Raw genomic sequence first — 15,994 nt, forward strand, 5'->3', positions numbered from 1 at the left:
TTGTAAATGATGTGACCCTAAACATGCACCGAAGTAATGCCCAGCTTATGGAAAAGTCTGTAACAAGTACAAAGGGCAGAATCACTATGCAAAGGAATGCTTTTCCAAAGGGAAGCTAAAAGTGTACACACTATAGAAAAAAATTTCTCTCAGTGACACAATTTTCGTGGCATGGTGGTGCAGGAAGTGAACAGTGTTGAGCAGGATAAATGGACTGTGTCATTGCCTACAAATGGAATAATTATTCCTTTCAAGTTAGACACAGGGGCAAAGGTCAATTTGATCTCTGAGTGCGACACCAGGATAATGAAGATAAAGCCATACATCCATGCAAATTCTGTACTGCTCAAAGCATACAATGGACAGAGCATTGACACAAAAGATACATGTAAACTCATGGTGAAAGTTAAAGAGCACCATCTAAGGTTCACAGTAGTCCCAGATGGGCATTATTCACTGCTTGGTGACAAAGCATGTGAAAACTTAAAGCTGGTGAAGAGGTCACATTATCAGTGACCATGCACAGAACAGTGTAGAGACAATTCTGGATCAATTTCCTGACATCTTCAAGGGATTTGGAGTTCTACCATTCACCTATAGGATATGTTAAAGGAGGATGCTCAGCCAGTAGTGCATGCCCCGAGGCTGGTTCCAGCGGCATTAAAAGAAAAATTAAAGCAGGAACTCGACCAAATGATGGCACTAGGGGTCATAAAGAAAGTGAAGGAGCCTGCAGAATGGGTGAATTCATTGGTTTGTGTCAAAAAACAAGGGTGACCTATGCATGCGCATGAACTTGAATGCCATTATAAAGAAGGAACATTATCAGATTTGGACGAGGGATGAAATTACAAGTGAGATGGTCGGTTCAAAGTTTTTCACTAAATTGGAAACATTCAGGGCTTCTGGCAAATAAAACTGCATGATGGTAGCACAAAATACTGTACATTTAATATACTATTTGGCTGATACTCCTGTCTGAGGATGTCTTTTGGAATTTCCTCAGCTCCAGAAGTGTTCCACAGGACAATGGAGCACATCATAGAAGGCATAAATGTTGTACTTGTGTACATGGACGACATGATCCTATGGGGGAGGGGGGGGGGGAGGGATCCTCATAGAAACAACACAACAAAAGGCTCATCAAAGTGCTACAACACAACCAGAAGTATGGATTAAAGTTAAACAGAGAAAAAAGTCAGTTTGGTGTGAGAGAAATTACCTTTTTGGGAGATAAACTGTCAGAGGAAGGTGTAGAGCAAGGTGAAAGCAATTTTAGAGATGCCCAGACTCTGATAAAAAAAAGACATATTGAGAGTGCTGGGAATGATCAGTTTCATTGATAAATTCATATCAAACCCATCTTCCAAAACAGTGTACCTAAAGAAGTTGTTACAGGACAAATGTGAATTCAAGTGGACGGACAACCATGAAGAATGGGGGTGACTGAAGACCATTCTAACTCCAGAACCAGTGCTTTTGACATTCTTTTATGCATCCAGGAAGATGAAAATATCCATGAATGAATACAGATGGAATTGGTACAACACTGTTTCAGGCTACAGGAAAAGATTGGAGGCCAGTAGCATATGCATCAAGGACGATGACAACATCTGAATGTCAATATGCACAGATCGAGAAAGAGTGTCTAAATCTGATCTATGGACTTGGGAAATTCCACAATTATGTATATGGTCTACCAATATTCATGCCAGAGACAGACCACAAGCCATAATTAGCAATAATCAAGAAAAATCTCAGTGAACTGTCACTGAGAATCCAAAGACTGATGATAAAGCTACAACTTTATGACTTTGAATTGGTGTACACACCAGGAAAACTTATTGTGTTAGCTGATACATTATCCAGGGCAACAACGCCGAGTGAAGCACACAATGAGAGATCCACAGAGACCGATGTGAATCTGATCACTGAATCTCTTCCCGTATCTGACATGAGATCCAAAGAGATCACAGTTGAAACAGAAAATGACACAGTTCTACAGAAAGTCATCAAGAATCTGAATGAAGAATGACCTAGAGGTGAATGTCGGCCTTTCTACAACATCAGACAAAGCTGAGTGTTGTCAATGGGCTTCTACTCAGACAGATCAGAATTGCCATTCCTCAATCACTCTGACAAGAGATGCTGTAAAGGGAATATGAGACCTTGAAATGGATAAATGTGAGAAAAGTACCAGAACTGCTGTTTATTGACCAGAGATAAATGCTAACATTGACAGGATGGTTTCCAGCTGTGAGACCTGTTTGAAACATCATGCAAAGCAGGCAAAGGAACCCATGATAATAACTGATGTACCAGCGGAACCATGGCAGAAAATTGAGACTGATTTGTTCCACATGGATGGAAAGAATTACTTGCTGGTTATTGATTATCTATTGAACTCTCTGGAGATTGTGCTGCTTTCTAGCATGTCTGCTACTTGTGTGATCTAATATATGAAATCAATCTTTGCAAGACATGGAATTCATCAAATTGACTACAGTGACAATGAACTATGTTATACCTGTAGAGGATTCCAGAACTTTGCAGAAAAGCATGATTTTCAACATGTGACTTCAAGTCCTGAATCCACAGTTGAACGACAAAGCAGAGAAAGGAGTTCATATAGTTAAACTGTTGCTCAAGAAAGCACTAGACAGTGGCTGAGATCTGTATCTAGCTCTATTGAGTTACAGAGCTTCACCACTTGAACATGGCATGTAACCTGCTGAGCCTCTGATGGGATGTAGACTATGCACTACGCTTCCCTGCTCTGCAGACCCAAACAAGATCCAAGATGTCAAACGGAAACAGAAGCATCTGCAAGTGAGACAAAAGGCAAACTATGACAAGTCTGCGAGAAGCTTGGGGCTACTGGCAACGTGACATAATAAAACTCAGAGATTCCAACATTTGGGACAAAAAGCCACTGTTCTGGGAGAAGTAAATCCAAGATCCTACACTATCGGAACAGAGGAGGGTCAAATACTGAGGAGGAATCAAAGGAGCCTGCTGAAAATGCCAGAGATGCTGCAGGAACAGATAAATGCAGAGGATTCAGTTTCCACAGAAACAGAGGAAACACTATTCATGCTAGACAGTAGTGGACCAGCAGAGCCAATACAAGCACCTGGGTTAAGAAGATCCATGCAAATTGTCAAAGCACCTGATAGACTGAATCTATAAAAGAAAAAGAACCACACACTTAAATGTTTGTGCTGCTTATGTTCATGTTATGTTTGTGTTGAACTTTAAATTGAAAGAGTACTGAATTAATGTGTCATGTTAGATTAAATATCTCAAGGAAAGGGGATTTAGTGATAGAGTGCTACCACCAGGAGGAGTCAAAGTGTGTAGCATCTGGGGAATGTTGCAGCTTGGGAAGCTGTTGCATCTTGGGATTCAAGATGGATGCCACCACATGAGGTCTGACATGTGTATGTGCTGTTTGCTTAGTTAATAAATCTAGTGGTTTTAAAAAGAACTCCAGTTTCTTTATTGTAATAAAAGAAACATCACAGGACGGTGGGGAGTGGGTGGTTGTTGAGCAGCCAAGGAAGAGCTGCACAGGGTCTCAGGTAATAGATGGATGCAGGCGTGAAGGGAAGAAGCTGAGAAGTGATGGGGCTGGGAGTGGGTAGATGGCTAATCCTTAAATTCCATTCCTTTTACCACTGATTTTCACAGAAAATAGTAACGCCTATCTGAATTACAACATTTATTCCATTTATTTTCTGCTCTCACTTCATCTGCTTAGCACCTTGCCAGACCTGATGTAAATTTGTGGTACTTGGAAATGATGACCTTGCATTGTACCTCTGGGTGACGCCTCCTGTTTTGTATGCGACTGATGAGATTAGAACAAGGAATGAAAATTGCCCATGAATGATTTTGCTTTGAAAGCTGCAGTTGAACAGAGTGTACAATGAATAGAACAATTTACTTGTATAATAATTTATCTGAGAGCTGTGCTTTTTTTTTTCCCCCAAAGGGCTAAGCTAGGACATGCACTCCTCTCAGGTCAGTACTCCAAACCTCCAATGAAGTCCGAGGTTATTGAACAAGTGATGAAAGAAGAAAACAAGGTATTTGATTGTCATTGGCTTCAGACCTATGTATGACATGGAGGAAGTGCAAGGAACAGTTATAACTCCCAGTGGCAGTCACAATAGTACATTGTTATGTGTGGCCATGGCATGTCATCAACATGTTTTGCATAAATGAGCTGTGTTGTGCCTGCTGCAAGCAAAATTGGGATTGTGTAGCCAAGAGTAGTTAAATGTTTATGGAATCTATTTTTAGGACTTGTTTTACCAAATTTTCTATTCTTTGGCTGAAGAAGAATCATACTGGAAGTCCTTGGAATTAGTCTTTTAGACTGATACTGACTTCATGAACATTTACCTATTTGATTTCCTATCTTCCATAACGTTACTACTTCCATAATGCTTTTTCCTCCCTTCTCACTTACTTTGCATCTTTCAGAAAGTTGAGAGTAATCCTTGTTTGCTTGCACTAAATGAGAAATAGCTGTGGCTGAGTATTGCAGTCCCTCTCGAAAATTCTGTTTTTAAGGCTCCAAGTCCAGGAGAATTCTCAGCATGCTATAAGGAAGAGGTTGACATTTGTAAAATAAGGAATACGCTCCTGATTCCCAAGTCCACAGGAATTGCTACTGGAGCCTTGCTGAGTGGGATCCAGGTGCATTTTTTTTGGGATAATTTGCCTGCAGATTTTCAAGGTCTTGGCATGAAGAAAATTAACAAGTATAGACGATATCTAGCATTGTTCAAGAATTATTATACTTGTCCCTTTAATTGCAAATATATCTCTTTCATTTTTAATTGATAAGTCATAGGATACACTGATGCAATTTATTTTCTTGTTATTCATAACTATCTGCATTGAAAATGCCAAGGAACCAAGCTTCCTGTGAATGACTTAATCTGTTTGATTGGTAAAGGATGTCATTTCACTCCGTTAACATTCTCCCATGTATGGAAAGAATAGTCAATGGCTTCATTCATTAATGCTCTGGTTTCATGTTCTCAGTGAATGCAGATGCTAGAAATCTGAAATAAAAAAATACTGAAAACACTCAGCCGATCAGACAGTGAGCATAGTAAGAAAGTTAACATTTCAGGTCAGAGGTGAAGAGCTTCCAATATTTTGTCTTTATTTCACATTTCCCATGTCCATCTCTGGTAGGTCTTAATTTTTTGTTCAGTTCAGGTAGTTTTATAGAAATGTAGAGAGCCAGTGAGTGATAACTTAGCAATTTAAAGTTGCGAGGTCTATGGGAATAAGAAATGAGGAGAAAGAATTAAGCAAAATAACAGTAGCATTTTGTAATTGTACTTACAACTAAATAGTTTCCATTGATTGAGACGTCTTTGAGGTGCCTCATACACCAGGCTGCTGTTCATTAACTTCACCTCTGTGTTTAAAATGATAATTCCCCAGAGGCTGGTGGAGAAGCCAGTGGGACTCAACACCCCTCTCTGTAACTGGATCATGAACTTCCTCATGGAAAGACTACAGTCATTTTGAGTTGGTAGCCAAATGTTGAGCACCAGCACACTGAGCACTGGTATACCCAGAAATGTGTGCTCAGCCTACTCCTGTTCACACTACTGACCCATGACTGCATTAGAGATCCCACTCCAACAGTATCATCAAGTTTGCGGATTACACAACAGTTATTGGCCTTATTAGCAACAATGATTAGTCGCACTACAGAGAAGAGGTGGAAAATCTCGTGAAATGGTGTGAGAGCAACAACCTGAGTCTCAATGTAGACAAGACAGAGTTGATCAAGGACTTCAGGAGGACCAGGAATGATGACCCTCCACTACACATCAACAATTCTGTAGTAGAGAGAGTGGAGAGCACCAAATTCATTGGAGTTAACTAGTGACCTATCATGGACACTCAATATCTCCTCACTTGTCAGGAAGGTGCAACAACCTGAGAGGACTGAAGCGGGCACAGCTACTGGCCACCATTATGTTAAACATCTTTAGGAGCTTTATTGAGAGCATCCTGGCTGGCTGCATCCCAGTGTGGTACGGTTGCTGCAGAGAAATGAATCAGAAGTCAATTCACAGGACTATAAAGAGTGGCAGAGAGGATCACTGGAGACTCCTTCCCCTCCTCATCAATGTGATTACCAGGATCTTTGTCTGAAGAAGGCACATAAAATCATTGAGGACCCCTTTCACCCTGTACACAGCAGCTCTCAGTTACTCCCATTGGGGAAGAGATACTGGAGTATCAGAACCAGCACCACCAGGCTGAAGAACAACTTCATCCCATGGACAGTGAGAAGACCAAAGGAACTGCTCACACTAATCATCCAAGATGCTCATATTAATGAAAGAATATTTATCTATCTAGATATTTATTTATCTCTCTCTTTCTCTCTTTATATATAAAAATCTTACTATTTATTTATTTGTATAGATGAAATGCTTGTCATGCATATGTATTGTTTGTCTATATGTGTGTTATGTCTGGTTGTGTGTCTGCATGTTTTACACTGAGGACTGGAGAATGCTGTTTTGTCGGGTTGTAATCATATGACAATAAACTTGACTTAAAGGTGCTTAAAATCGCTGCAATAATTTGAATATTTTAAAAAGAATCCCCTGAAAGTTTGTGATTATTGACACTCCAATGGAACGTGACTTATAATCATTTTTTTATTGAGATCTAGAGAAGATTTCATTCTGCATCACTTGGCAGTTAATTTAGGCCATGGAAACTGATTTGTATTCGAAGTGAATTTCTGCTTCACATCCATATTTATAGCACTAGATTGCATTATGAATTTTGGTTCTTAATGTTTGTAATTATAGAACTTGAAAAGGCCATCTAAGGTCCACACTGTTGGTTGGTGTTTACCATTTAATCCTTGTTCCATGATTCTGACATAACAAGGGTTGGATAATTGTTCTTATTAACTCCATAATGTCTTATTATTTCTTACATTAAGAACTTCATCATTTTGGATTCCTGATATGTTGGGCACCAAAAATGTGCAAAGAGTGCTGGGACTGTTACCTAGCATAAATGCAGACATAAATATAGGCAGGATTAATAATGCAAATGAGACATGCAAAATCTGTAAATGATAATTTGTTAGCAATTAGTTCCAATGCAAGAGAATTTCACTTGCAAATGATTCTTAAATTTTAATTATGCCATACCCGAGTCACCTCTTAATATCCTATAGATTTTTTAGCATACTTTTTGTATTGTATATAAGCTGTATTCTGTTCAGAGTTTGAAGCCTGGATTTTACCTCCAAGTACAGGGAGAATTCTTCTGTGACTATTTAATCCTGTATTAGGGTGCTATTCATGGTACATATATTCTGGCCAGCATTTAAGAACTTTTGTTCCTAATTAATTTGGCATGCATGGATCTATTCCATGCTATTAGGCCACTGAAGAAAGCAAATGGGTAAGGGGCCATTCCTGCCATATATGTCTATAGCCAAGTATAATGCATGGGATCTACCTATAGGATTGTGCAGGATACATTTCATTGTGTAAGCCCTCCTGGAACATAATCTGTAGCCTGGGGGGGAATGGGAAGAGGGTGCTGTGAGTTGGGTGGTGGGCTATGAGTGGTTCTTTCAGATTTCACTGCTCTGGATTTTTTTTAGGTTAATGGATTCATCAGCCACAAATTCCATAGCATTCTCCAACATTCCCATTCATACTGCAAAAGTAAAGTAAAAATTGCTGGAAATTTGAAATTGATGAGGCATCATCAACTGGAAATATGGACACTGTGTAGTCTCTCCATTGACGCAACCTGATCGGCTGAGTATTTCCAGCATTTTACGTTTTTATATTAGCAATCTAGTAGGTGGTGGTTCATAGCTGACAACCAAAAGTGGCCACCTGTTAGGTTCCAGAGTGCCCCTGATCTTGTTATCAGTGTTAACATTGAAAGGTTCACAGGTGGTGGTCTGCCAGCCTGAAACAGATATGAACCATGTCTAGTATTAAGATATGGATCTTCAATTAGAATCAGACATGCTTTACACAAGCATCACTTATTAGTTCCAGATAATAGACCATAAGATACAGGAATAAAAATAGGATATTCAGCCCAACAAAAGCCATTTAATCATGAGCGGACCTATTTTTCCACCAATGCTTGGTCTTCTCCCATAACCTTTGATGCCCTGGATAATCAAGAACCTCTCAATCTCTGCCTTAAATACACCCAATGACCTGGCCTTCTGCCTGTGGCAACAAAGGCTAAAGGAATTCCTTTGCATCTCTGTTCTAAGTGGATGCCCTTCAATTCTAAAGTTGTGCTGTTTTGTCTTAGATACTTCCATCACGGGAAACAACCTTTCTACATTTACTCTTTCCATGTTTTTAGCATTCAAAGTGTTTCAATGAGGACCCCCCCCTCCCCCCAATTCTCCTAAATTCCAATGAGTACTGGCCAAGAGCTGTCAAATGCTCGCCCTTTCATTCCCGGAATTGTCCTTGTGAACCTCCTCTGAACCCTTTCCAATATCAGCACATCCTTTCTTAAATGAGGAGCCCAAAACTGCTCACAATACTCTGTGACGTCTCACTCTCACCAGTACCTTTTAAATCCTCAACATTACTTCCCTGCTCTTATATTTTATTCCTTGTGAAATGAATGCCAGCGTTGCTTTTTCCTTCTTCACCACTGACTGAACCTGCAAGTATATGTTCAGGCTATCCTGCACAAGGACTCCCAGGTTCCTTTGCATCTGGGTATTTTCACTAATCTCCTCATTTACAAAATACTCTGCTCATTAATTTTTTCTACCAAAGTGCATGACCCTACACTTCCTAACATTGTATTTTCATCTGCCCATTCTCCTAATCTAAGTCCTTCTGCATTCTCCCCATTTTGTCAACACTACCTGGTCTTCCATCTACCTTTGTATCATCTGCAACTTGGCTACAAAGCCAATCACTCCATAATCCAAATTATTAACTTACAACATAAAAAGAAGCAGCTCCAACACTGACTCCTGTAGAACAGCACTAGCGACTGGTAGCCAACCAGAATGAGATCCTTGTATTCCATCTCTCTGCTTCCTGCCAATCTGCCAATGCTCTATCCATGCTAGTATGTATCCTGTTGTACCATGGGCTTTTTTTTTGTCTTATTAAGTAGCCTTGTGTGAAGTTACAATTTACATTTGAGGATGCCTTGAGTGCACTCAAAAAATGGTCCACTGTCTTGTGGTGGGGTGGGTAGTTTACCATTTAGGAAGATATACTTGGCTCCTGTGTTCCCAAAACCCCTCAGACCTCTGAAAGCTACACCACAACTTGCCTTCCTCTGCAGCGTATTTACTTTCTTCCCACGGGGAGTGAGTTTTTTTCCCCCTCAGAAGTGTTAAAATTTCTCGATTATCCAGCCTCTTTCCCCTCTCACTGAGTTGCCTGTGGTGGTTTGTCCATGAATAAGGACTGGGTCCCTTGCTGGAGCTACCTGATCAACTGGTCCCTCAACTTCTACTTTGTTTATGCTCCAGTTTGAAAGTACAATATTCATTCTTATTCCTTGTTCTTTTATGTCCTCTATCATTTTATCTTCTATTGGTTAATTATTATACTGCTTTCCCTGTGTTTTTTTAAAACTAAATCTCTCTCATCTTTTTGTTCTAAAAACAGAAATGCTGAAGGAACCCAGCCAGTCTTGCAGCACCCATGGGAGGTAAAGATATATTATCAACGTTTCAGGCCTGAGCCCTTCCTCAAGGTATGAGTAAAAAGCAGGCAGGGGACCTATATTAAAGGCTGGTGAAAAGGGAAGAATGGGAGGGGAAGGAGTACAGACCAACAGACAAAAGGTGTTAATTTATTTTTAAATTTAGATATACGGTAACAGGCCATTTCGGCCCATGAGTCCATGCTGCCCAATTTACACCTAATTAACCTACACCCCCAGTACATTTTGAATGGTGGGAGGAAACCGGAGCCCCTGGGGAGAATCCACGCAGACACGGTGACAACGTACAAACTCCTTACAGACAGTGCGGGATTCAAACCCTGGTCCAGATCGCTGGCGCTGTAAAGGCATTGCGCTAACCACTACATCAACTGTGATGCCATTATTGAATATGATAAGAGAATAGGAGAGAGGAAAGGTGAAAATTGATGGGGGAGGGGTGTTTATTTGCCTCTGTGAAAGCAGAGTTGGGGAAGGGGGACAGAGGAATAAAGGGAAGAGAGACAGACTGAGGAAAGGAGCCATAGGGAAAGGGAAAGATGAGGGGGAGAGTGGGCTAGCGGAAACCAGAGAGGACTATGTTAGTAGAGGCTGCCCAGATGGAATATGAGGTGTTGTTCCTCCAATTTGTGAGTGGCCTCAGTCTGGCAGTCATGAGACCATGGATAGACATATCGGCAAGGAATGGACATGGAAATGAAATGATTTGCTTCAGGGAGATCCATGCTATTGCGGCAGAAAGAGTTGAGGTGCTCAACAAAATGATCTTCCAGTCTGTGGCCAGTCTCTCTGATGTAGAGAAGGCCATAATAGGAGCACCGGATGCACTAGATGACCCCTGAAGATTCACAAGTGAACACTTCCCTTTTCCCTCTGTCCCCTTTCCCCAATTCTACTTTCACAGACCCAAAAACAAAATCCCCTCCGCCAATCAATTATCACCTTTCCTCTCTCCTGCTCTCTTATCATTAACACTGCTTGTCTGTTGCCCTGAGCTCCTCCCCCTCCCATTCTTCCCTTTTCATCATTTTTTAATATTGGCCCCTTGCCTGCTTTTTGCTCATTCCTTGAGGAAAGGTTCAGGCCTGAAACATCGGTAATATATCTTTAACTCCTATGGGTGCTACAAGACCTGCTTTCTTCCTCTAATATTCTGATTTTTTCCTACAACCACAGTGTCTATAGACTTTCGTGTTTGATTCTCATCTTTTTGTTCCACCCTATAGAATTTCTTCAACTTCTGAAACAGATCTTGAAACAAAAGTTGAATAAGTTGACTAAAGCTGATGCATTTTTCTCTCACTCATTAGAGAGTGCTCGAATATGCACCATGTACTAGAAGGAAAGTCTGTAGGAATGTGTATCCAATCAAGAGGAGAAGCTAAATGTAGGGAATGAGAAGCAGTGGGGAGTACAACTTGTCCTCTATAATCCAAGGGGCCTGTTGTCTTTTTGTTTAACATGGTGAGATCTTGGCATTGTGGTGAAAATGCAAATGTTGTTTCTTTACCTATGTGGAAAACTATTTTAACACTGCATATTATGATGAGGAGATGATTTTGTAGTTCTCTTATAATCAGCCTGCTGATTTTACACTGCTTTCGGCATTTTTCCTGCTTTCGGCGACAACTATTGATTCTGTGCACTAGAGAACTCCCTCTGGCTATCGGGAGAAGTTATTGAAGTTTCTACCATATGTTCTGTTACTTCTGCTTTTATATAATTTGTTTTCTGAATTGACTTAATTTTGCTGTGCATTTTCCGTGTACCGTGACCAAGCACTCTGCAAAGATCAGTGCTGTTTACAATATATGTAAATTATTTAGATGAATATGTAAATTGTCTGATGAGTTTGCAGACGATGCGGAAATTGGTGGTGTTGTGGATAGTGAGGCAGTTTGTCAAAGGATGCAGTGAAATGCAGATTAGTTAGACATTTGGGCAGACAAAGAGCAGATGGAGTTTAATATGAACAAGTGCAAGGCGAAGCATTTTTGCGGGTTAAAAAAAGTAAACCAGAACCAGGAAGGGCATTAAGAACACTGATAAAAATGGGGATCTTGGGGTGCATGCCCTTGGCTCCCTGAATGTGGCTATACAAATGGCTAGGTTGGTGTAGAAGCATACAGCATGCATGTCTCTATTGGCCAGGGTGTTGAGTATAAAAGATAACAAATCGTGTTGTAAATGTATAAAAATTTGCGCAGACCACATTTGGAGATTGTGTGAGGCTCCAGTTGCCACACTATGGAAAGGATGTGAAGGTTTTGGAGAGGTTGGAGAAGAGTTCAGCAGAATGTTGCCCAGATTAGAGCATGTTGCCCGGATTAGAGCATATTAGCTATAAGAAGAGTTTTAATAAACTTGGATTGTTTTCACTGTAGTATCTGAGGCTTAGGGGGCCACCTGATAGAAGCATATAACATGATGAGAGGTATGGATAGGGTAAATAGTCTTTATCCCACAGTGGAAAAGTCAAATACGAGAGGGTGCAGGTTTAAGATGAGAGGGATAAAGTTTAAAGGATATGTGCAAGGCTAAATTTTAACACTGAGAATGGAAGGTGCTTGCAACAGTCTGTTAAGGGAGGTTTCAGAACCAGATATGATTGCAGTGCTTTAGAGGCACATATACAAGCAGGGATTCGAGGGATAAGGACCTTGTGCATGCAGATGGAATGAGTTAAAATGGCATCAGATCAATGATAGCAACATGGGCTAAAGGGACTGTTCCACTGATGTATTATTCTATGTTCTCTCCTAAATTTACACCTTACATTCGATCAGCTTGATCAATAAGTGGGCAGCATAAGTTAGTCAGTTACTCGAGCCTGTTCCACTATTCACTATGGTGGTGACTGATACGTCATTTGTTCATTCAGCTGAGAATTACACGTTTAACATGTTATTGTCTCTCTTTTACAAATTGCAGCCCCAGCAACAAGGCATGGTACCCAGAATGTTTAAAGCCTTAGTCGGAAAAGGACACCCAGAATTTTCATCAAATCGACAACAGGATGCGTTAGAATTTTTTCTGCATTTGATTAACCTTGTAGATGTGAGTCTCCAAGTTTGTCTTTACTTCGTTTTTAAATATTACTTCTGATAGGGTTTCTTCCATATTTCTTGCTGATGGATTGGACTTTTAAACAAAGAAAAATAATGATATGTTACTTGGCTACTTGTATTACCAAATTTATTTGTAATGCACTACTGCTTTTCGATTCAGTGTTCAGCAGGAAAGTTTGCAGATGCTGGCACAGCAAATTACGCAGCATCTCTAGGAAGTAAAGGGTAACCAACACCTTGGGCCTGAGCCCTTCGATAGGTGAGGGAAAAGCAAGCAAGCACCTGAATAAAAAGGTGGGGTAGGGAGGGGAAAGAAAGAAAGGAAGGAGGGAGGGAGAGGCAGGGTGAGAAGCACAGGATAACAGGTAAGAGGCCATAGGTAGATATAGGTGAGAGGATAGAAGAGTACAAAGCTGAGAAGTGATAGCGAGGCAAAGGTGTAGGGAGCTCGAGGGATAGGGTAAGAGGGAGATGGGGGAGGGAGTTTAATGGAAACTGGAGAAGTCAATGTTAATACCATTTGGTTGGAGAGTGCCCAGCAGAATATTGGATGTTGTTCCTTCATTTTGCAGATAGCCTCACTTTGGCAGTGCATGTCAGTATGGGAATAGTTTATGGAATAAAAATAGTTGCCCACTAGGAGATCCCTATTCCTGCAGAGGACAGAACGAAGATGCTCAACAAAATGATCTCCTAATCTGCATACAGTCTCCAATGTAGAGGAGACCACAAAGGGAGCACTAGATGCAGTCGATGACCCCTGCAGACTTTTAAGTGTTGCTTTCCTTGGAAGAACTGGTTGGGGCCTCAAATGGTGGTGAGATAGGAAGTGAGGGTGTCTCTACTCTCTTCTATCCCACCTATTAGACATGTTAGCCTGTGCTTCTTCCCCTTCCTCTCCCCTTTCTTCCACTCCACCCCGGCAACTTTTTATTCAGACACCTGCTTGCTTTTTGATCGTATCTAGAGAAAGGGCTCAAGCCTGAAACAATGGTTACCCTTTACTTTCTAGCAATGCTGTGTGACCTGCTGAGCTGCTCCAGGACTTTTAAGTATCACAATGGTTTTAATTTGGTTTCCATATAAAATAATTTAACACGGAATCTCGGTTACAAATAATTTTCTGAAACTAGATTTCAGTTTTAAAATTATTTTTGGCAGGCTTCAAGTTCACTAACATTTAGAATAGTTCATTAAAAATATGCACATGAAAAATATTTTAAAAGGACCTTCAGTATATTCCTCTTTATCTTCAACACAATGTATAACTGGAATGGAACTCAGCCCATGTTAATTAACTATTACCAAGAATGAATTATTCCTGAGTATTATTTTCTCATAAAGAAAATAATAATTGCCAATGCTTGAAATAAGACAATGAAAATCTACAATAAAGACGCATTTATCAAAACCAGGCAAACACATTTCAATTGTCATATTTTCCCCTTTTAAGGCCTGTGCATGATATAAAATGGTTCAAATGTGTTTCTTATCCTTAACAAATATAATCTCACCTGTCACCTATTAAGGGAATAACTTTTTATCATTAATATTGCTGATTTTTCACTGTTATAATTTTATTTAAGTAGATGAAAGGATAAGAATTTTGCTCTCAAGTATGAATAAAATCAGAACTCTTAAAGAAGTAATTTTTAAATAGGTTATTTTGAAAAACATGGGTTACTGAAGGACAACCAGTTCAAAATTGTTAAAGAAATTTGTACACGGCTAACTTGATTTTAATTATTGTAGGTATTTTACATCCAGAGGTGAAATCAATTTTTTTTCTCATGGAGAGTTATTACAGTGTAAAATAAACACCTTGAAAAGGGAATAAAACAGATTTTATTTGAAGAGGAATTTACAGAGTCATGGAGGGAAAAAGCTGTGGTATAGGATTAAATTGGTGGATATGTCATAACATTAGCACCTTCTGTGCTATGAGAATCTATCACTTTAAATCTTAAAAAAAAAATCACTTTAAATCTTTAAAAAATCTGCATTGCTAACTTCTCCTGACATTTGTGAAAATGGCTTTTTAAATTTATTTTATGAGAACCTTTATATGTTGCATTCTAGAGAAACAACAACGGTTCAGATGATCCCAGTGAAGTCTTTCGCTTTATGGTAGAAGATCGTGTTCAATGTTGCCAATCCAGGAAAGTCAAATACTCCCAGAGAGTTGACTACATCATGCAACTTCCTGCTGTCCTGGAGGCTGCTACTAACAAAGGTAAATGACAATAAACAAATAGCTGTGGATTCTGGAAATCTGAAAGAAAGACCAGAAATGCTGGAAAAGTTTATCTGCAGAAGGAGACAAAAAAACAAAATCTTTTAGGGCTAAGAACTTGCGTCAGAACTTTATCAGATCTTCTTGGAACTTTGAGCTCGCATTTTCTGTCTACCTGACATAATCCTTCACCTTTTGTTGCCTCAAAGATAGTAAAATAATTTTCTTCCATACTCTAAGAAAGAGATTTGCAAGGACTCTTGAACCTTAAAGAGAAAGAGGTTGTCCAGACACAAATACCACTGTGCAGTTTAGAGCTCTGCACTTTCACCATTCAGGTTATGTGGTTCACCTTTATATTTCCTTGTGTAATGGAGATTTTCACATTTTTGCACCTTATGCTCCATTTGCTAGATCAATTTCCACTCAATCTATCTCTGTTTCTCATCTTCTTTATAACTTACTGTCCTACTAGTACCCACGTCATCAGCATACTTGGTACTACGCCTTCATCCATATCATTTCTATAAATTGCAGAAAAGTTGAGGACCCAGCACAAATTTCTGTGACACACCATTTATTACACCCTTGCCAACCAGAAAAGATCACATTTATGCCCATTCTCTGTTTCTTGTTAGAGGGCCAGCCCTTTATCCATAAAACATAGGAGCAGAAATAGGTGATCCAGCCCGTTGAGCCTGCCCTTTATTTAATCATGAGCTGATCCATTTTCCCCACTCAGCCCCACAGCCTGTCCTCCCCCATAACCTTTGATGTCCTGGCTAATCAAGAATCTATCAATCCTTGCCTTAAATATACCCAGTGACCTAGGCTGCCTCCTACACCATCAGCTCTGATTTTCTGCAGGGACTTTTGGTGTGGAATGCTATCAAATAATGTTTAATGGCTTGAGCTTGAGCTTTAGAATAATGGTTTTAATTATTTTTGCATG

At 39.9% G+C, this 15,994-nt stretch overlaps 1 protein-coding gene across 1 annotated transcript in view; it reads left to right on the top strand.

The window, feature by feature from the left end:
* The window catches only part of usp13 (ubiquitin specific peptidase 13), a 93,340-nt gene that overhangs the window by 43,272 nt on the left and 34,074 nt on the right, over positions 1-15,994 (top strand). Inside the window, exons 10-12 of the mRNA XM_069896987.1 lie at positions 3,995-4,088; positions 12,673-12,798; positions 14,889-15,042. Coding sequence (XP_069753088.1) covers positions 3,995-4,088; positions 12,673-12,798; positions 14,889-15,042 — 374 coding nt within the window. The remainder of the gene's footprint in view (positions 1-3,994; positions 4,089-12,672; positions 12,799-14,888; positions 15,043-15,994) is intronic.

This window comes from Narcine bancroftii, chromosome 9, assembly GCF_036971445.1.
Source record: "Narcine bancroftii isolate sNarBan1 chromosome 9, sNarBan1.hap1, whole genome shotgun sequence".
Lineage (NCBI taxonomy): Eukaryota > Metazoa > Chordata > Chondrichthyes > Torpediniformes > Narcinidae > Narcine > Narcine bancroftii.